The sequence below is a fragment of the Lygodium microphyllum genome, chromosome 26 (assembly GCF_053477565.2).
Source record: "Lygodium microphyllum isolate KBCC chromosome 26, Lygodium_microphyllum_v1.1.10, whole genome shotgun sequence".
Classification (NCBI taxonomy): Eukaryota; Viridiplantae; Streptophyta; class Polypodiopsida; order Schizaeales; family Lygodiaceae; genus Lygodium; species Lygodium microphyllum.
The window spans coordinates 2702510-2723893 of NC_141160.1; the positions used below are offsets into that span (position 1 = coordinate 2702510).

At 42.2% G+C, this 21384-nt stretch overlaps 1 protein-coding gene across 1 annotated transcript in view; it reads right to left on the reverse strand.

The window, feature by feature from the left end:
- Window positions 1-21384, reverse strand: part of ALN (allantoinase) — a 170887-nt gene that overhangs the window by 107716 nt on the left and 41787 nt on the right. Inside the window, exons 4-9 of the mRNA XM_087668585.1 lie at window positions 21234-21307; window positions 10263-10339; window positions 10073-10109; window positions 8939-9024; window positions 8762-8821; window positions 8406-8566 (exon numbers count right to left, since the gene is read on the reverse strand). Coding sequence (XP_087524711.1) covers window positions 8406-8566; window positions 8762-8821; window positions 8939-9024; window positions 10073-10109; window positions 10263-10339; window positions 21234-21307 — 495 coding nt within the window. The remainder of the gene's footprint in view (window positions 1-8405; window positions 8567-8761; window positions 8822-8938; window positions 9025-10072; window positions 10110-10262; window positions 10340-21233; window positions 21308-21384) is intronic.

The window sequence follows — 21384 nt, forward strand, 5'->3', positions numbered from 1 at the left end:
GTACACTTCGGAAGTAATCCTAAAGGGCCCACCATGTATTCATGAAGTGTGTGCAATGGATCCAAAAGAGGGAATGGACTAACTCACATGGGCATGGTAACCACATAAGTAGCCCATAGAGGGATAGGGACACATGGGACAGAGGATAGAAATCTATATGTGGGAGTGACCCATGGAGTGTGTGACAATGCAGCATATGTAGAGGATGAAAATCCCTACATCTAAGAGGTTGAAAAATGAGGTGAACGTTTTGGAGAAATGAGGGGAATGCCCATCACCGTCGTCCCAAGGTAAATGTTTTGGGGAATGTTTTGAAAAATGCGGAGGTGAATGTTTTGGGGAAGTGATGGAAATCCCTACATCTAAGAGGTTGAAAAATGAAGAGGTGAATGTTTTGGGGAAGTGAGAGGGATATCCATCACCACCATCCCAAGGTAAACAGATGTGCTCACTGACACATGTGGGTAAGGCATAGTGTGGCATTCCCCCTAACAATGTACCAAGGTGCAAAGTAGAATGGGATCCCTCACATTATAAGTCCCATTCAATTGGTCAATCACTAACTATGAGTCACCTTTCATCAATAAACGATGGATATCACCATGTTTGGATTATATTTGGCCCGATGATGAAGGCCTTGTATTCTGCCATGTTATTAGTAAAAGCAATGCCTAAAATAAACTATCGTTTTCATAATGACTCTAATTTTGGGGTCTACAATAACCATTGTGACACTTGCATGGCATTCACCTTAGGGTATGTGACATGGGATGGAGAGAAAGAGAATGAATTAAGAGCAAAGAGGGAAGACCGAACTCTGAGTGTACTAGATGCAGAAGTGGAGTGCAATCTAAATTATTGAATGCAAAAGAAAGAGATTCAAGAAGTGTGTGGGATGGAGAGAGGTGGAAAAGATAAGTCACAACTCCATGTTCAGAATAAACGAAAGATACAAATCTAGGTATACATGTAGATGTATATCTATGTCTAGAGCCCCCTAGATTAAAAGTGCCATACTAAATATTATCTGGATCATGCACACCAAAAGGAGAATTAGGGGAGGGTTTTGATTCATATGACTCAAAGGGGTTATATGAACCCGACACTGAGCTTGACAGAGATAAAGAAGATGGTTCACCAGTCATCCCAAATACCGTATGTCCTTCTTGATTAGAGAGGTGACCAACCTCAACAACCAATCCTAATGTAGTAGCAAAGTTGGTAGAAGGAAGGTAAGTTGCACCATACTTGCTGTGCATGAATTCTTCAAACCCTCATATGTCATAAGGAAGCCTCCTTACAGCCTCCAACACCATGGGATCCCAAGGAGTCTAAGACATTGTGAATTGGTTATGTGTCATCTATGTACCACAAGATACTCTTTAAAAGAGCACCGGCTCTAATACCATGTGAAGATATGCTAGGGTTTGCACTGAGAAAACACAAAATGTACAAATACAACTAATAACTTGGAGAGTAACACAATAAACGCAAACCCTAAATGCAAAATGCAAAGAACACAAGCACAAACAGATAAGAAAGAGAACTCTGAAGTGAATGAATCAATGTTGTAAATGAATGAGAGAATGTACAACATGCTCAAGGGCAGAGCTGTCCAACAATTGGTGACTCTTGTGGGGGCGGACTGAGGGAGGTGTCGATGTGTGTTGTCCACCAGAGATGGATCCCGAGTGCACCAACCACCAATAGGAGCAAAGGCTGATGAAGAAAAGTGTTGAAAACACAAAAATGCCCTACTCAAGATGGTCGCAGCTAATCACCCGCAAAAATGGGAACCTAGGTGACATCCTAGACCTCGTAGCAACAATCATTGGGGGCTGGACAACTAGTGAAAGAGGGCTGATGGCCAAAACCTGCAAGACAAGGATGGGACTGAATAGTGAGCATTTAATGAAACTTTTGGTAATTCACATGTTTTGGGAATGTTTTAAAGAGCTAATCAGTATGGAATGAATTTTTAGCTCAACTCCAGCTGAAAGTGAAGGAACCAAGGAGACCATGTTGAATTGAGGGAACATTGTGCATAGAACTAAGGAAAAAGACCACAATGTCTTGTGCTAATGCTGAGGATATGGGCTAGACCTCCAAAATCACCACCACCAAGCAATAACGGACTCATACAAAACAAAGAAAAAGATCAAAAGCTTGTAGATGAAAACATCAATGGAAAGCTCCAACATCTAACTTCCTCAATGAAAGCTCAAAGTGTGAGGATGTGATCGAGTGTGGAATACCCTCTCCCAAACCATACCAGTACACATGCTCGATGTTGATGCATATCTTCCCATTTGCTCAACCCATGCTCTAGTACAGATCCATAAAGCTTGGCTAGCACATGGCTGACCATGATGGTTCTATACTTGGTGGGAACCATGGGATCTCCAACTTTCAAGATTGTTACTATAATTTTTTTAATACCAAAATTCATTTCTGGAAAAGGGGCTTCCTACGTAGCAGGCACAACATTCAGAAACGTGTTTGGGACACATTAGATTCTAAAAAATTTGGCACATTCATCAAAAATTTTGGGGCTTTTATATTTTCTAAGAACATTGGCATACACACTGCCACTACAGTCACAGAAAGACTATTTTGAACAAATTTGAGGCAAGAAATTGTGGGGATTTTGCTAGTACATTGTTGCTGAACACTAATTGCACCTTGGATTGCGTGCATTATAGACAGTTTTGATAGAGTGCACCTCTATACACTAATTGCAAAAAGTTATTTCCTACAATTTCTAGGAATTTTCAAATTTCCAATTTGGTCCCACTTCAACATTGCTCTTTTGCATTTTTTTGGTAATTGATAATCATGGCCAAATAACGGAGGAGATATCTTCACCTATGTATCCAAGGAGGACAAATTGGATGGAAATAACTATTCACTTTGGTCCTTCATGATGGAGAATGTACTTGTGGCCAAAAATCTTTGGGATTATGTCAATGGAGAAGAAGCTAGACCTGGAGTTGTGGCTCCAGCTACTCCTCCTCCATGAGGATGTGCACAATGGGCACCTCATCCTGCTCCACTTCAGCCACTTCCCCAGAGAACAGCAGCTCAAAAAGCATGGGATACACGGGATGCACAGGCTTTGTCGCTGATTGCATTGGCAGTTCAGCGGTCAATCATCCCCCACATTCGTTCAACAGCTTCTTCACGAGAAGCTTGGCTAACTTTGGAGCAAATGTTTACAGGCAAGAATGAGACTCACATCTCTTTCTTAAAGAAAGAGCTAGAGACATTGAAAATGGATGAAGGTGATTCTATTCACGATCACTTGAATAAAATTCAAGACTTGCGAGAGCAACTCATGAATGTTGATGAGTACTATTCGGATGCACAGATGATATCTATCACTTTAAACTCATTACCTCCTTCGTACTTGGCTTTTAATACGGCCTTAAACCTCACTATGAGGATTGCCGCACAGCCAATCACTTTTCTTCTGCTAGTGAGTTTGCTTCTAGAGGAGAAGCAAACACGAAGAAATAGTGGTGTGGATGCTATAGCCTCTGAGCAGGCTTTTATGGCTAGACAAAAGAGCAAAGGCAGCCAAGTAAAAAATGCTCCACAGAGTTCTGGGACTTCTAGCACATCACAGGCAAGTAAAAAACAAGGGGGCACGCAAGTCAAAAAGAGCAAATGCCATAATTGCAAGAAGTCAAGCCACTACATCATTGGGTGCAGAAAGCGCATTGCCAAGGAAAAGAAAAAGGAGTCATGGAATGTCTATTTTTTATGCTCCTTCTACTGGTACCGAGTCCGTGTCTTTTGTTGCAAACAAGGACTATTGTTTTTACATATGCAGTTATGACACTTCTTGGGCTGATCGAGCATTTAGCTCTACTCAGGATGCAAGCACTTGGTTTTTTTACAGTGGTGCTTCTAGGCATATTACATCTCGTGTAGATTTATTTGCTTCTATTAGTGCTGCTCTAGTTGGCAAGTTTGTACAGTGTGCCAACAATGCATCATACCCTGTTTGAGGTATTGGGGAGATTGTGCTCACAACCATTGATGGCTCTATTCTCCGCCTACGAGATGCTTTATTTGTGCCAAGCATAAAAAAGAATTTGCTCTCTATTTCCTCTTTGGCATGTTGTGGATTGCAAGTCACATTTGATGATAACAAATGCATGGTGAGAGACAAAGAACACATGACTTTGGTCTTGACAGGCGCTTTATGTCATGGGTTATACAAGTTGGATGCTCTTTCAGTTGATCAATCAGTGTATTTGGCATCCACTCTTACTCGTGCTATGATACACGCAGAGTTATGACATGCTACGATGGGGCATGTGAACTTTGGCAACTTGATGCTCTTGCAGCGCACGCAAATGCTAGATGGATTACCTCTACTGGAGAGACCTCCTAAGCACTTGTCCGAAGGATGTACTTTGGAAAAAATGCATCGTTTTTTTATTTCCCCATGATGTTGCTTTTAGAGCAACAGCCAGGTTACAGTTAGTGCATTCAGATGTATGTGGACCTATGCAGACAAAGTCATTGAGAGGATGTTACTATTTTGTGACTTTTATTAATGACTTTACTCGATTTTGTTGGGTCTACTCTTTGGTCAAAAAGTCAAAAGTGTGTGATGCATTTTTGGCTTTTATTGCACTTATTGAAAACCAGTCTGGTTATAAAATTAAAACTCTCTGTTCGGACCGAGAGGGGGAATACATGTCCTCTATGCTGAATTCTTTTCTGAAGCAGAACGGCATTGTCTATCAGTACACTACTGGTTATACTCCACAGTCGAATGGGGTTGCAAAGAGGAAGAATCGATCACTCATGGAGATGGCCAGATGTATGCTAAAGGCAAAGAGCTTGCCACACAATTGTGCTTGCCATGTTTTGAACAGATGCCCCATCAAAGCTTTGAAGAAAATTACACCTTTTGAGGCTTGAAACAGCCGGAAACCTTCTGTTGGACACTTTCATACCTTTGGGTGCCTTGCATATGCACACATTCCACAAATACTCAAAAAAAAGTTGGATAACAAGGTTGTTAAATGCATTTTTGTGGGTTATAGCAGTGAAAGCAAAGGCTACAGACTCTATGATCATGTTTCTAAAAAGGTGTTTGTCAATAGGGATGTACTATTTGATGAAAAATCAAAATTGTCCTTGGCTACTTTAGACACATATCAAGCTCCCGATGATGTATTTGAAGGGGTGTTGCCCATTACATTTGGTGATTCAGCTAGAGTTTCAGTAAGTGAACTCAATGTTCAGCCAGCTGCTCCATTGGAAAATGCAGAAAATGAGCCATTGGCTGATCTGAATATTCAGCAAAGTGCTGAAACCGAAATTCAGTAAGAGCTTATGCACAGTGAGGAGGCAAGACAAATGCCTAAATGGTATTTACAAACTATGAAAGATGGTCATCTGGATACACCCATGGCTGGTCGTACTGGAAGGCAAGCTCATATGCATGATACTGCACATACCATGGAGTTTGTTATGGCAGCAAGAACCCTTGATGAAGAGGAGCCTGAATGTTTTGAGGATGCACAACAAAGTGTGCATTGGATGGCAACAATGAAAGCTGAATTGGATTCTATCACTAAGAATCAAACACGGGATTTGGTGTCTTTGCTATTTGGGAAGAAAGCCATTGGAACAAAATGGGTCTACAAGCTGAAACGGAATGCAAATGGATCCATTGACAAATACAAGGCAAGGCTTATAGCTAAAGGCTATGCACAAAAGAAAGGCATTGACTATGAGGAGACATTTGCTCCTACTTCCCGTATGACGATCATCAGGTCTATGGTTGCTTTGGCTGCTCATTATGGATAGACTGTGCATCAGTTGGATATTAAAACTGCATTTTTACATGGGAAACTTGAAACTTCATGAGGAAGTATATGTATAGCAGCCCATCGGTTTTGCAGTTGAGGACTTAGAACACTTGGTTTGCAAGCTGAAAAAAGCTTTATATGGTTTGAAACAAGCTCCTAGAGCTTGGTATGAAAAGATAGATGCTTTCTTGCTTAGCCAAGGGTTCATAAACAACTCATCTGAGTCTACCCTTTACGTATGTAAAGAGGGGGGATCCATGCTGATCATTTGTCTTTATGTTGATGATCTCTTGCTTACACAGGCACATGCTGATCAGATTTCAGCATTTAAACAAAATTTGCAGCAAACTTTTGACATATCAGACTTGGGGTCTTTGCATTATTACTTGGGCATTCAGTTCATACATGATGTTAGAGGTATTGGGTTACCACAGTCAAGATATATTGGTAAACTTCTTGAGAAGTTTGGCTTACAGGATTGCAAGCCAATCTGTACACCAATGGAACCTGGACTTAAGCTATCATTACATGATGACAGTGATTTGTTTGATATGCACACATATGCTCCAACAGTTGGATGTCTTATTTACTTATGCAACACTAGGTCGGACATATAGTTTGTAGTTTCAGCCCTGAGCAGATATATGCATCAGCCACGCATGTCACATTGGCAAGTTGTTAAGTGTGTCTTCCATTACTTGCACGGTACTAGATCTCTTGGATTGCTTTATGCCAAGGGGAAACCACTGCAATTACATGCTTACAGTGATTCTGATTGAACTGGTGATTATGATTCATTCACGTCACTCCACTAGTGGCAATTGTTTCTTTCTTGGCTCGTCTTGCATATCTTGGCTTAGCAAGAAACAGTCCACTGTTGCCACATCGTCATGTGAAGCTGAATACAAGGCAGCTTTCACTACCACAATTGAATGCGTATGGATTAGACGCTTGCTAGCTGATCTGGATGTATTTGTTACAGAGCCTACTCCTTTGTTCACTGACAGTCATAGTGCCATTGCAATGCCACGGAATCCAATGTTTCATGCACGCACGAAACACATTGAGATACATTATCACTTTGTCAGAGAGAGGCTACATGCAGGTGATATCAGCCTTATCTATTGTCCTACCACCAATAATGTGGCACACATCTTCACCAAAGCTCTTCCTCGTGACAAATTTGAAGCATTTCACGATGCTTTAAATTTAATCTCCTTTGGTGGTAGATGATCCTTGTTTCCTATGTGAGCATAGGTGTAAGCGAGGTGTGAGTGAAATACCCAACAAACCCCCCTGGAGTGAAGAGTGATCAAGATCAATAGGACACTGGGGCACTTTTTACTCTCAGTAGGAGAGGTTTTTTCCCCTAGACTTATGGTATTATTTCGTATGTGCTTATGACACACACTTACGGGCACTTACTACGTTCGGGTGTGAACATCCCCTACAACCCTAAGGTTTAAGGGTTGTAACTTGTACTTTCAGCTTACACTCTTTTCACCTATCGCATTGGGTGTCGTGCTTCACTCTCAGACTGTCTACTGTTTTCTATGCTGAGCTTCGATCCTGCCATCCTCTCTCACAGTCCATGTGTACCTCCTAGGGCCAAGAGGTGGTCTTCATAGTCTATGCATTGTGTAGTGTCCTATGATGTCCTATTGAGTCCCATCTCCTTTCATGCTAGCTCTCTATACATAGGATCTTCGCTCTCAAAAAACAGCATCCATCTCACTGATGTGCATGCATTAAAATCCCCGGTTAATCGAGCACCCATATGCTGGAGTATACGCAATATCCTCATATAGTGATAGGTAGGGTGACTCCTTCCCCTATGTAGCATATGTAGAGCCTATTGGGGCAAAGTAGCATACTTCCATGTATACGTTAGGCGAGCGATTTGTGTACATCTAGTCCACATGAAGTGAGTCTCCTCATCTCTCCTCATGCCCTACACAATGTGTTGTAGACATTGTCTCTAGGACTATCCTAGGGCCAATCTGGTGCGGATAAGATCCCTTAGGATAGCCTTTCATGGTGCAACGGCAACTATGGTAGTGACACACCATAAGGGGAAGGGAGGGTTTTGGTTTTGGATGGGCAGTAGCTTGTATCATGAACAAAGACTTGATGTGTGGGATACGAGGACTTTAAGGGGCGCCACTCATTTTCCATCGTTGGCCAACAATACATTGTTAACATCATTGGTTGGTTCATCTGGATTGCAAGGTGTAGCCATACCATTTGATCTTTAGGATGTCTCTATTGCAAAGACTTTCTCTAGGAATTGAAGACTATTCATACATTCCACGGGAGATGGGAGAGGCTGCAAAGGAGTTGGGATCGAAGCAGATGTAAGGGCATGGAATTCTAGCACCTTCTTCCACTTAAGCCATACACGGATAGGTATTACAACCCACCAAATTGGTTGTTCACCCAATCTTTGATATGTTATTAGTAGTCTTAGAAGGCCTTTTAAATTTTGTACTTTTGCTATTAATAGAATTTCCTTTTCTTGATTAGAAAAAGGCTTACAATGTTGCTCTAAGGAAAAATAGGGAAAGTTATTCTTACCAAGATGGGGGTCGTGATTTAAGATATGTTGAGTATCTTCTCCGTTCCTCCATGCTAAAAGAGTCTACATCCAAAATGGAGAATCCATTGTCATATGGTTGAGGAACTTCAGCATGCACCAGTAACGGCCGCTTGTATTTTGCCAATACAGACATTGCAGCCTGAAAACATATTTTCTCCTTGTGAATGACTAAAGCTTCTGAAAACTTTTATCAAAATAGCAAGTCCTATTAACCTTAAGGTCTGAATATTACTCAAAACTATTGGTTGGGCGACTTCTATGGTTCACATTCTCCATTTGTGTATTTCACTAGTGCTTAATTTTAGAGTTCATAATAGAAAGAGAGTTTTCATACCTTTATATGGCTTGAGTTAGTTTGTGGAAAATCATTGATTCCAGACGGGCACATGAAAGACTAAAAATTCACAAAAAGGAAAAACAAGCACTTATTAATTGTTTTTCACTTGTTACAGCATCTTATGGTTACTGCATAGTCATTTCAAAATGGATACTTCTGATAAGTATGATGTACCTTTAGACCCAGGACTCCAGCCTTCAAGAGTCCATCCAAGGATGCTGCATCAAATGCGTTTTCAGGGACAAGCCCTCCCCAGAACCCTGCAAGAGCCACAACACTTCCTTTCTTGTTTTAAAAGACTCCATGGGCTTGCACCAAAGAGCTACTGAAAGGGCTTCAAAAACTTAAAATGATATGCTAAATATTATGGCGATCCTAAAAGAATTAAAAGCAAAGCCCCATCTGTTATTCTTGCTAGCACAATTAATGTGCATCCAAACTAAGGCTGTGATGGCACTAGGGGAGTGTCATGCCTAGCTGATCATGGTTTGCTTGTGCAGCTGGGGACTCTTAGGGGCACTAATTTGCCTCAGGCTGTCTTGGTGAGGGTGCACTAGAGCTGCTAGAGAGGCACCATTGTGGACTTCAGTCACCATTGCTGGGCCATTGTGTCAAGAGTGTCATCTGGGACTGTGTAATCGTTCTTTGAGAATAGAAATTAGGGGGTTGCAGCTCACATGGTCAGATGCTGCTGTCATTTACATTGTGGTCTTGTGACTGTCGTGCTTTCATTTTGAGGGGGTAGCAGCTCTGGACATGTTCTTTTAAGGCATAATCTCTGCATGTGTGGCTTAGGATCTTCCCCGTCTTCTCTTACATGAGCATATGCTCCTCCATACCTAGTTCATGGTCATTCATGATGGATAGAGTGTTGCTCGTTCCTTGTCTACAGAATATAAATTTCTACTTCTAATCCTCCAGTTTAAGAGGGCTTATATTGCATTTGTGTTCTGTGTGTGTAGCCTTTGATCTATAATCATGATGCATCTAGTATGCCGTGGTTTTCTGGGGTGTATGTATGAGTGAACAGGGAGTTGGAGTGAACAGAATGCAGAAAAACTAGTGATAATGCAACACATGAATGCAGATGAATGATAGTTCAAAAGCAAAATATCCCGTCACACTATTACATAATACACATGCTTTTTGGCAAACAATTTCTGAAGCAATCTTAGGTAAGCCTATTCCAACTGTAGGACATCATTAAAGTTTGTGCAAATAACATACATGTGCTGAAAGCTGAAGCATATTTATGCAAATCTATGTCAGCTTTAAAACATCATTAAAAGTTTGTGCATAAGGACATACCTACATCAACAGCTATCTTTCCCTCCGCAGCATGAAGCTGCAGAAGCAAAAACAGTCAATGACCAAACTCGATGAAATATAGCATATACATTACATACATGAATATTGGGGACGCTTTGAAGCAACTTATAATGTAGTATTGAATGAACAATACACAATACAAATTTAATCCAGCTTCAATAAATCCAACCTTCATTTCAAAAGTTTCTTTGCTGGTTGTTGTAGGCAAACTGTTGAGCGGCATGTCAATAAGTGTAGTTATACCACCTGGTAAACATTATCCTGAACATAAGAGAGAGTATACACTACTCAAAACAGAAGAAAGCGAAAAAGAAATTCTGGGATTTCTTTCAAAGATAGTCAAAACTTATTGTAAGATGGAGTGCACTTCCATGACGCAAGTTCCAGTTGGAAAAATATCGTTCTACAAATTGAATGGGTGTGTTGAAGATGAGCAATCCATGATTATGGGTAAGGGCTTTGGTCCAGATCATGGCATATTTGAAAGGAAAATGTCAAATTTTTGAAATAGTTAATTCATGAAGAATTGCTTTGTGTAGATAGAGTAGTGGCACACTCTTTTGTGGATTCCACTGGGATACAGTACCTTTCTTCTAACACTATTTACTCTCAACTCTTTTTTAGAAAAGAAACTGATTTTCTCTTCTCTTTTATGCTTTCACAGATGTTTATCTCAACAATAAGCTTGCTTTTTTAACAAACCTCGCGAGGAGATACTCACAAAGAGGGCTGATATTCTCAATGAATGAAGGTCTGATGCTTTGCAAGGAAAGGTCTGGTTCATGCCGCAAAGAAAGCATGGCAGTGATTAGCTACATGCTCTACCAAGACTCTAACTAATTATCCCAATGGCCTTATGGGTATGAGTAACATCTACATCCAGTAGATTGTGTCAATGACCACAAACAAATGGGCCATTCCAACATGACAGGTAAGTGAGAAGGCAAGAGTGGATATCATAACTTGTTATTTCTATTGTACCCAAGTCCTTATGTGTAGACAAATCCACTGTGACTGCCAGTAAGAAGGTTTAGATCCAATGTAACATAGCAAGGCACTCTTAAATCTTAATCAACAAAAGCAACTAACCAATGGTGAACAGAAGACTACCATAGAGCCCCAACAAATATTTCAATATATGACAATAGCTTATTCATGGTGAGACAAATCAAACCATAGCTACAAGGAATGGGAAATGGGGAACAGGAATGGAGAATGTGATAGGAATAGGGAGGGGAACATGGATATAAAAGCACATTTCAAATTAATTAAAATTAAGAATTTTCATGATTCTGAAATAAGCACTTCATGACTATTCAAGGACACGATAAAAGCACACTCTAAACATCATATTGCATTGTTAAAAACAATTGGTTTTATGAACAATTGCAAAAGGCCAAAATGACCTATGAGATCAAGAGCTTCAACCACCTGTATGAGATACAACTGTCTAGAAGAAAACAATAAATGTAAATGAAAGGGAAAATAAAAGAAGATTCCTAGCTGATACAATCGTAAGTGATGGGGCCAATCTGGATAGCTCGGGGTCGACCAAGGTCCCCATTGTAGACGCAGGACGCTGGTTGTGTTGGCGGCTCCTCGCTACTCCTATCAGATGTGAGTTGAGTCTAGGATTTCTTTGAAGACTCTCGGGTCCCCCTCATAAAGAAATCTGTAAGTTGCCTTTAGGTAGGTCCTCAATGTACTAGAACTCTACTCCTAAGGAGAGATTCTCAAGGAGAAAGAGGCCAAGACATCGCTAATTAGGGTAATCCAAGACTCTTGATAGTGGCCCTTTGAAGAGGCAATGAAAGCACCCTCAAACCTCATAATGGGCTGAGCAGCAACAGATGTAGTGCTCCTCTATCTTTGACTCCAATTGGCATATCTAGCATATGCGCTTCTCTTAGGGTATGGATCTATATCTAGTAGTTTCAATCTCTAACTGGTGTGAATTGTGCAATTAGTCAATAGTGCATATGTTCCCATGAGAATGGTGGGCATCCATATATCGTGGACAAACAATAAAGTCATCATTTGTGGTACAGAGGAAGCCATACTCGTCCCTAGCTCATGCTTTGGTGCCAGCCATGTCTTGGTATCCAATTGAGTGAGGTCCACGTAATAATCCAGCTAATCTCAAAATGGCTGAATGAGAGATGGTGCATCAAGACAATACTAAAAGGGGGGTATTTTGTCGATGCTAAAGCCATGTAGCTCAAACCACATTGACATCTCTGCATACCAAGGTGAGGTATCTCCCTCCCTAGCAAGCTGTTGAGATGACTCAAGAGCCAGTCGCACATATCTGTGTTTGTGCTTGGGTAGATCCCACATGTTGTCTATAAAAGAGACCAATTTGGTGAGGACCTCTCCTACAATCATTGCCGAGGAGACCATGGGCTAGTGTGTAGTAATTGAGATAGGTTTGTAGTAGTTCGAGTAGGTGCAGCAATCACAAAAAACATAGTGAGCAGGAGAAATGACAAGGCCACACAAAAATGCAGCCAAAAAGGGGGTTTTACCCTGTGTCACGGGACTTGCCTGAAATGCTGTTTCCAAGAAACCAAAATGACCCGAAATGGCTGTTCCGTTTCAGCACATCCGAAACACCATTTCTAGAAACACTAGTGGGCCAGTATCTCAAGAAAGGCAAACCAGTCCAATTTAGATGCTTTCTATGAAGAAAACCTCCCCAAAGAAAAGCGTGCCCTCTCTCCTTCCCATGATGTAGAGCCCAATCCATGACTGAGAAGTGCCCATGTAAGTCCACCACTCTGGGGATACCAAGTCCGTAATGCTATCCATCACATCTCTAGCCCCACTTATGCCATGAAGATTTTTGTTAGTAGATTAGTCAATTCATGTGTGAGTTTGTGCATATGTTGTGGTTGGGCACAATTATTTTGTGTGTTGATCTAGTGGCACCCATTTATTTGTGCCAAATTGTGGCCAACTTCTATTTGCTGGCTGGCTTTATTTTCTTGGCCCTAGCCAACTGAAGGTCCTCAAGCCAAAATTTATGTGGCAGCCCCTTGGATTTCAGCATGCATCTAGTCATCTCCATGTGTCCGATTTAAGCCTTCAACCACACAATTCTATCGAGAGGTCATCCTCATAGTGGCCTAATGTGTTATACCATTATCAAGCAAAAATGTATCAAATGCACGAGACACGTATTCCCCCCCTCTATCCATGTGAAGTGTCTGCACTTTTAAACCTATTTTGGCCTCTAGCTTTGCAACCAAGTGTTTAAAGTGCATAAATACATCAGATTTTGCCTTAAGAACTGGGTCCCTTGAGGGACCCAAGTGAAATCCACATGTGGTCTCTGTTCCAGCTGTCTAGACTCACATCCGAAATCCATAGGACTTGTGCCAACTAATGAAAGCACCTAATGCTCTACAAAATATCTCCATGGCCACTACAAAGGCCCTAAAGTTACTCTCATCCCCGTCTAGATAAATTGTTGTATCATCTATAAACTTCATATCAAGGAGCTCCTTGAGCTCACAGATGGGTAATCTGATACTTTTGATACCAATGGATTTGTCTGTCTAGGAAGCACTCATGCCACGTGGCCTCTTCTACAAATAAGATTAGGAAAGGGGCTAGTGGATAGCCCTGTCTCATTGATCTCTCGATGCTCAATCTCTTATCTGCCCCCTCCAACTAGAACCTGGGTATGTGCTGAGGAATAAAGAGCAGCGACTCCCTTGACCTACACAATTTGAAGGTTACAAATTCACATTTTGTCAAGGTGGTTGATGCCTTGCCTCAGCTTTGCATCACATTTGGGATTGTGGACTTAGGTCAGGCTTATTATTTCCTTGGCATGGAGATCACATAGGAAGAGCATGAGATTTTCCCTTCCTAGGAGAGCTATTGTCAAGAGATTGTTCCTATGTTTGGCATGGACAAATGTACCCCTATCTCTACTCCCATGGATCTGAATACCAAGTGTAACAATCCTATACCTACTCCCATGGATCCGGATACCAAGCTTCTCTGTCAATATTTCGAGTTGCTTAAGTCCCTTCTATACCTAGATAACCCAAGGCTGGACATCTTTTTCTCTGTCAAGATTCTCAGTCAATGCAATTTCTTCAATATCTCAAAGTGACCAATTCTTCGGGCATTCGAAACTACAATGGCACTACTCTATAAGGCTATTCAAATTTAGATTGGGCTGGTGACATCAACCCCAAGCATTGCCATGGAGGATATTGCTTCACTCTGGGCTCAGACTCATTTTTCAGTGAGAGATGAAGCAGTCCACAATCACAGCATCTTCAACAAAGGAAGAATACCAGGCTTTTTATGATTGGATTTAGGGCATTCTTGTTCCCTGATATGTCACTGAGAGGGGTGATATGTCACTGAGAGGGGATGTTGAGCTGCAGCATGTCCAGCTTCATATGTGCTCACTGTCAATCACACCACCATTTCTTAGACCCCAGTCTATGGACCCCTACTTTCTAGGATAGTTCCTTGACTATTTGTGTGGGCATTTTCTCTATTTGGACCATTTTAAGAAATCCATTAGGCCCATTGGTCAGCCAGATTTTGATGGATCTTTTTGTGGCATCCGATTGTTCTCTCTCTCTTTCTACTGTCTACTCTCTAGGATCTGGACAAGTCTGTTGGGTATTTGACTCACGCCTCACTTACGCCTACGCTCATATGGGAGTGTCGGTGATCAGTAGGACACTGGGGCACTTTTTACTCTCGGTAGGAGAGGTTTTTTCCCCCAGACTTATGGTCTTATTGTCGTATGTACTTATGTGCTTATGTTACACACATTTGGGCACTTAGTGTGTGTCGGGTGTGAACACCCCCTACAACCCTAAGGTTTAAGGGTTGTACTTTGTACTTTCTGGTTACACTCATTCAGACTATTCTCTTGGGTGTCGTGCTTCAACTCTGTCTCTCACTCTCACACTGTCTACTGAATCCCAGCTGTACCTCGATCCTTCCATCTCACATTTGGTATCAGAGCAGTCTTCTGTCTGCTGTCTGCAGCCCCCGCCAGCTCTGCCCAATCGACCAGTTCAACAGCGCCTCAGCCTCATCAAGAACAAACTGCAGCTCGTCCGCCTACTCCTGTTCGTCAGGTCCACCCGTCCTGCTCGACAGCACCACCGGCTTGTTCGTCAGCTCAAGGGCCACAACGACTGGGTCACCTCCATTGCTTGCCCCATCAACGACTCTGACATAATCGTGTCCGCCTCATGGGACAAGTCTCTGGTGGTCTGGTCCCTCACGCCTAGGCGCATCGTCGACGTTGCAACGCCACGTCATCTGCATGCAAGTTGACTGTCCGCCTTGTCCACGTAAAACGCCCTCCCGACTGCCCCATCAGATTGCGACCTGACATTTGACCGCCTGACGACCAGCCAGCCCGCCCGCCCAACGACCAGCCACCTGCCACACAACTCGCGACTGTCTTGCCTGCCCGTTTGACACCTCCACGTCAGCTCGCGACTATCCTGCCCGCCGTCTGACGAGTCCACATCAGACCTGTCACTCTGCTCGTCCGCCCTGACCACGTCAGGTGTGTTTTTTTCTTAAAAAACAAAAATTTTAATTTTAGTCCAGAATCAATTTCTGACAGAGGAGGTTCATACGAAGCAGGGACCGCATACACAGCACAGGTGTGGGATACATTTCATGCAAATTTCTGGACTGGATCATCAGAAATTTTGGGGCTTTTGTGTATTTTGGGGACAATTGCATATGAACTGTTGGTACAGTCACAGAAAGACTGTTTTGACAGAAATTTTGGCAAAAATTTTGGGGATTTTGATATAACAATGTTGCAGTGCACTGTTTGCACCTTGGGAAGCGTGCATTAAAAGACAGTTTTCTGACAGAGTACGCCCTTGCACATTAATTGCAGAAACGTGTTTGCTGCAATTTCTGGAAATTTGGAGGTTTCCAGTTCATACTGCTTTGACATTGCTCATTTTGTCTTTGGAAATTTGTCATCATGGCAAATCAGGGAGGTGATGTCTTTACGTATGTATCCAAGGAAGACAGATTGGACGGAAACAACTATTCGCTTTGGTCATTCATGATGAAGAATGTATTAGTGGCCAAGAATTTATGGGATTATGTCAGTGGAGAGGAAACTCGACCGGGAGTTGTAGCTCCCGTTACTCCTCCTCCCCATAGCACACGTGGACAACGGGAACCTCAGCCCACTCCACCTCAGCCACTTCCTCCAAGAACTGCAGCTCAAAAAGCTTGGGATACACGTGATGCACAGGCCTTGTTGCTGATTGCTCTGGCAGTTCAACGGTCCATCATACCTCATATCCGTTCGGCATCTTCTTCACGAGATGCATGGTTGACTTTGGAGCATATGTTTGCAGGAAAGAATGAGACTCGGATCTCTTTCTTGAAGAAAGAGTTGGAAACTCTGAAGATGCATGAAGGTGATTCTATGCAGGATCACTTAAATAAGATTCAGGACTTGAGGGAGCAGCTCATGAATGTAGATGAGTATTTTTCGAATGCACAGTTGATATCCACCACCTTGAATTCCTTACCTCCTTCGTACTTGTCTTTTCATACTGCATTGAACCTCACCATGAGGATTGCTGAGCACCCACTCACTTTTATTCAGCTGGTTAGTTTGCTTCTAGAGGAGGAGCAAACACGGAAAAATAGTGGTGTGGATGCTATAGTCTCTGAGCAGGCTTTTGTGGCAAGACAGAAAGGCAAAAACAGCAAGGTGAAAAATGCTCAACATAGTTCTGGCACTTTGGACACATCGCAGAATCAGACACAAGGGGGAACGCAAGCAAAAAAACGAAAATGTCATTATTGTAAGAAGCCCGGCCACTATATCACTGAGTGCAGAAAGCGCATTGCCAAAGAGAAGAAGGAGTCAGGAATGTATGTTTCTACTACTCCTTCCACTACTAGTGAGTCCGCATCCTTTGTTGTGGACAGAGACTATTGTTTTTACACTTGCAGTTATGACATCTCTTGGGCCGATAGAGCACTTAGCTCTACAGAGGATGTTGACACTTGGTTCTTTGACAGTGGTGCTTCTAGACATATTACATCTCGCAAAGATTTGTTTGCTTCAGTTAGTGCACCTCCCGTTGGGAAATCAGTACAGTGTGCCAATAATGCATCATACCCTGTTCGTGGTATTGGGGAGATTCAGCTCACAGCCATTGATGGCTCTATTCTCCGCCTGCAGGATGCTTTGTTTGTGCCTAGAATCAAGAAGAATTTGCTTTCTATTTCTTCTTTGGCACATTGTGGTTTGCAGGTCACCTTTGATGATGACCGTTGCATGGTTAGAGAAAAAGAATGCATGACTTTGGTCTTGACAGGATCTTTGTGTCATGGTTTATATGAGTTGGATGCTCTTTCAGTAGATCAGTCGGCATACTTGACATCCACTCTTACTCCTGCTATGATACAGGCGGAGTTATGGCATGCTCGTTTGGGGTATGTAAACTTTGGCAGCTTGATGCTTTTGCAGCGTACTCAGTTGCTGGATGGCTTACCTCTCTTGGAGAGACCTCCTGAGCACTTATGCGAGGGATGCATTTTGGGGAAAATGCATCGTTTCTTATTTCCTCGTGATGTTGCTTTCAGAGCAACAACCAGATTGCAGTTGGTGCATTCAGATGTTTGTGGGCCTATGCAGACCATGTCATTGGGCGGTTGTTATTATTTTGTGACATTCATTGATGACTTTACACGTTTTTGTTGGGTCTACTGTTTAAAAAAGAAGTCAAAAGTGTATGATGCATTTTTGGCTTTCAGTGCACTTGTTGAAAACCAATCTGAATGCAAGATTAAGACTCTCTGTTTGGACCGAGGGGGGGAATACATGTCCTCTATGCTGAATTCTTTTTTGCAGTAGAAGGGCATAGTCCATCAGTATACTACAGCTTATACTCCACAGCAAAATGGGGTAGCATAGAGGAAGAATCGGTCACTCATGGAGATGGCCAGATGTATGCTGAAGGCAAAGAGCTTGCCTCATAGTTTTTGGATGGAAGCAGTCATGTGTGCTTGCCATATTTTGAACAGATGCCCTACCAAAGCCTTGAAGACCATCACACCTTTTGAGGCTTGGAACAGCCGTAAACCTTCTGTTGGTCACTTTCGTACCTTTGGATGTCTTGCCTATGCCCATATTCCACAGGTACTTAGAAAAAAATTGGACAACAAGGCTGTTAAGTGTATTTTTATGGGATATAGCAATGAAAGCAAAGGCTACAGACTCTATGATGCCGTTACAAAGAAGGTTTTTGTCAGCAGGGATGTTGTTTTTGATGAAAAATCAGAATTATCCTTGGCTGGTTTGGATACATATCAGGCTGCCCGTGATGTTTTTGAAGGGCTGCTGCCCATTACTTTGGGTGATTCAGCTGGAGGTTCAAAAAATGAACCTAATGTTCAGCCAGCTGCTCCTATGGAAAGTGCAGAAATTCAGCCATTGGCTGATCGGAATATTCAGCATCATGCTGAAACTGAAATTCAGCAAGAGCTTGCACACAGTCAGGATGCTAGACAGCTACCTAGATGGTATTTGCAGACTATGCAAGATAGTCCTTTGGATGCACCCATGGCTGGTCGTACTAGAAGGCAAACTCGTTTGCATGATTCGGCACATACCATGGAGCTTATTATGGCAGCAAGTACTTTTGATAATGAAGAGCCTGAATGTTATGAGGATGCACAACACAGTGTGCATTGGATGGCAGCTATGCAAGCTGAATTAGATTCTATTACTAAGAATCAAACTTGGGATTTGGTGTCCTTGCCATTTGGGAAGAAAGCCATTGGAACGAAATGGATCTACAAACTGAAAAGAAAAGCAGATGGATCCATTGATAAATACAAGGCACGGCTGGTAGCTAAAGGCTACTCACAGAAAAAGGGCATTGATTATGAGGAGACATTTGCTCCTACTTCCCGTATGACGACCATCAGGTCTATGATTGCTTTGGCTGCACATTATGGTTGAACAGTGCATCAGCTAGATATCAAGACTGCATTTTGGATAGATGCTTTCTTGCTTGGTCAGGGGTTTCTAAACAGCTCATCTGAGTCTACCCTTTACGTATGTAAAGAAGGGGGATCTATGCTGATTATGTCTTTATGTTGATGACCTTTTGCTCACTGGAACACATACTGACCAGATTTCAGCATTCAAACAATTTTTGCAGCAAACTTTTGACATGTCTGACTTGGGAGTTTTGCATTACTACTTGGGCATCCAGTTCATACATAATGCTCGAGGTATTGGGCTATCACAGTCAAGGTATATTGGGCAGCTTCTTGAGAAGTTTGGCTTACAGGATTGCAAGCCAGTTTGTACTCCCATGGAACCTGGACTCAAACTGTCATTACATGATGACAGTGATTTGTTTGATATACATACATATGCTCCTGCAGTTGGATGTCTTATCTATCTATGCAATACTAGGCCGGACATACAGTTTGCAGTTTCAGCTTTGAGCAGGTATATGCATCAGCCACGTATGTCACATTGGCAAGCTGTCAAGGGTGTTTTTCGCTACTTGCAGGGTACTCGTTCTCTTGGGTTGCTTTATGCCAAGGGGGAACCACTGCAGTTACATGCTTACAGTGATTCTGATTGGGCTGGTGATTATGATACACGTCACTCCACTAGTGGCAATTGTTTCTTTCTTGGCTCTTCTTGCATTTCTTGGCTTAGCAAGAAACAATCCACTGTTGCCACATCGTCATGTGAAGCTGAATACAAGGCAGCTTTCACTACCACAGTTGAATGCATATGGCTTAGACGCTTGCTAGCTGATTTGGATGTATCTGTTACTGAGCCTACTCCTTTGTTCACTGACAGTCAGAGTGCCATTGCAGTGGCACGGAACCCAGTGTTTCATGCTCGCACGAAAGACATTGAGATTCATTATCACTTTGTCAGAGAGAGGCTACATGCAAGTGATATCAGCCTTGTCTATTGTCCCACCACCAGTAATGTGGCAGACATCTTCACCAAAGCTCTTCCTCGTGACAAATTTGAAGCATTTCGCGATACTTTAAATTTGATATCCTTTGGTGGCGGATGATCCTTGTACTCTTGATCACTCTTCACTCCAGGGGGGTTTGTTGGGTATTTGACTCACGCCTCACGCCTACACTCATATGGGAGTGTCGGTGATCAGTAGGACACTAGGGCACTTTTTACTCTCGGTAGGAGAGGTTTTTTCCCCCAGACTTATGGTCTTATTGTCGTATGTACTTATGTGCTTATGTTACACACATTTGGGCACTTAGTGTGTGTCGGGTGTGAACACCCCCTACAACCCTAAGATTTAAGGGTTGTACTTTGTACTTTCTGGTTACACTCATTGAGACTATTCTCTTGGGTGTCGTGCTTCAACTCTGTCTCTCACTCTCACACTGTCTACCGAATCCCAGCTGTACCTCGATCCTCCCGTCTCACAAAGTCCTTCATACCATTCAAACACAGGACATATCAACAGAAAAGACCCTCTCTAGGGTCTAGGCAAAGTTCATGCAAATGCTTTGTGAGAATGGGAGAGATTTCAGGGGGACTCGGCCAATGAGGAGGGCATCTTGTGACATGGGACTTGTGCACCTACTTCCATCTATAGTCACATATAGTTTGGCATTAAAGACTTCCAGATGGGCTTGTCACACAGCCCTTGTATTAGGATATCTCTTGTTAGTTTGTGCTGTATCACTGCTGGCTTGCATTGTATTTTCCCTTGCTCTCTTTTGACCAAGGTGGTTATTAATAGAATTATTTCTTCTTGACCGAATAAAAGGTGTGGATGTAAATCAACCATTCATTTGGCTGATTTGAAACCACTGTGTTGTGTGAGAAGTTTTTTATCTTAGTTTTTGGTAGCTTTTTGGCTATCTTTCAATTCCAAGAGTGTTAGTTGTCAATTCTAAGCTTAATTATTTGGAAGTCCACTAGGAAAAAATAACCTAAATCTTGTTGTTTTTCTGATCCCACTAGGTTTCCTTATGCTAAAATGGTTGAACAGTATATCACCAAACATCAGGATCAATCAGGAGAAAGTACAGAAGCACAGTATGATTTAAAACCTTAATAAGTGTTTACAGTGGACTTCACACAGTAAGGGTCGCTCACCTGCAGCAGCTGCCCTTGTACCAGTCTCAAAACCTTCCCAATGAGTCCGTCCCGGTTCATTCAAATGTACATGCCTATGAAAAATCCACATTGCAAATTTGCATATTGTTTCAATGCTTGTTTTACCTAGGGCCAAGCCCACCTTTTTCTA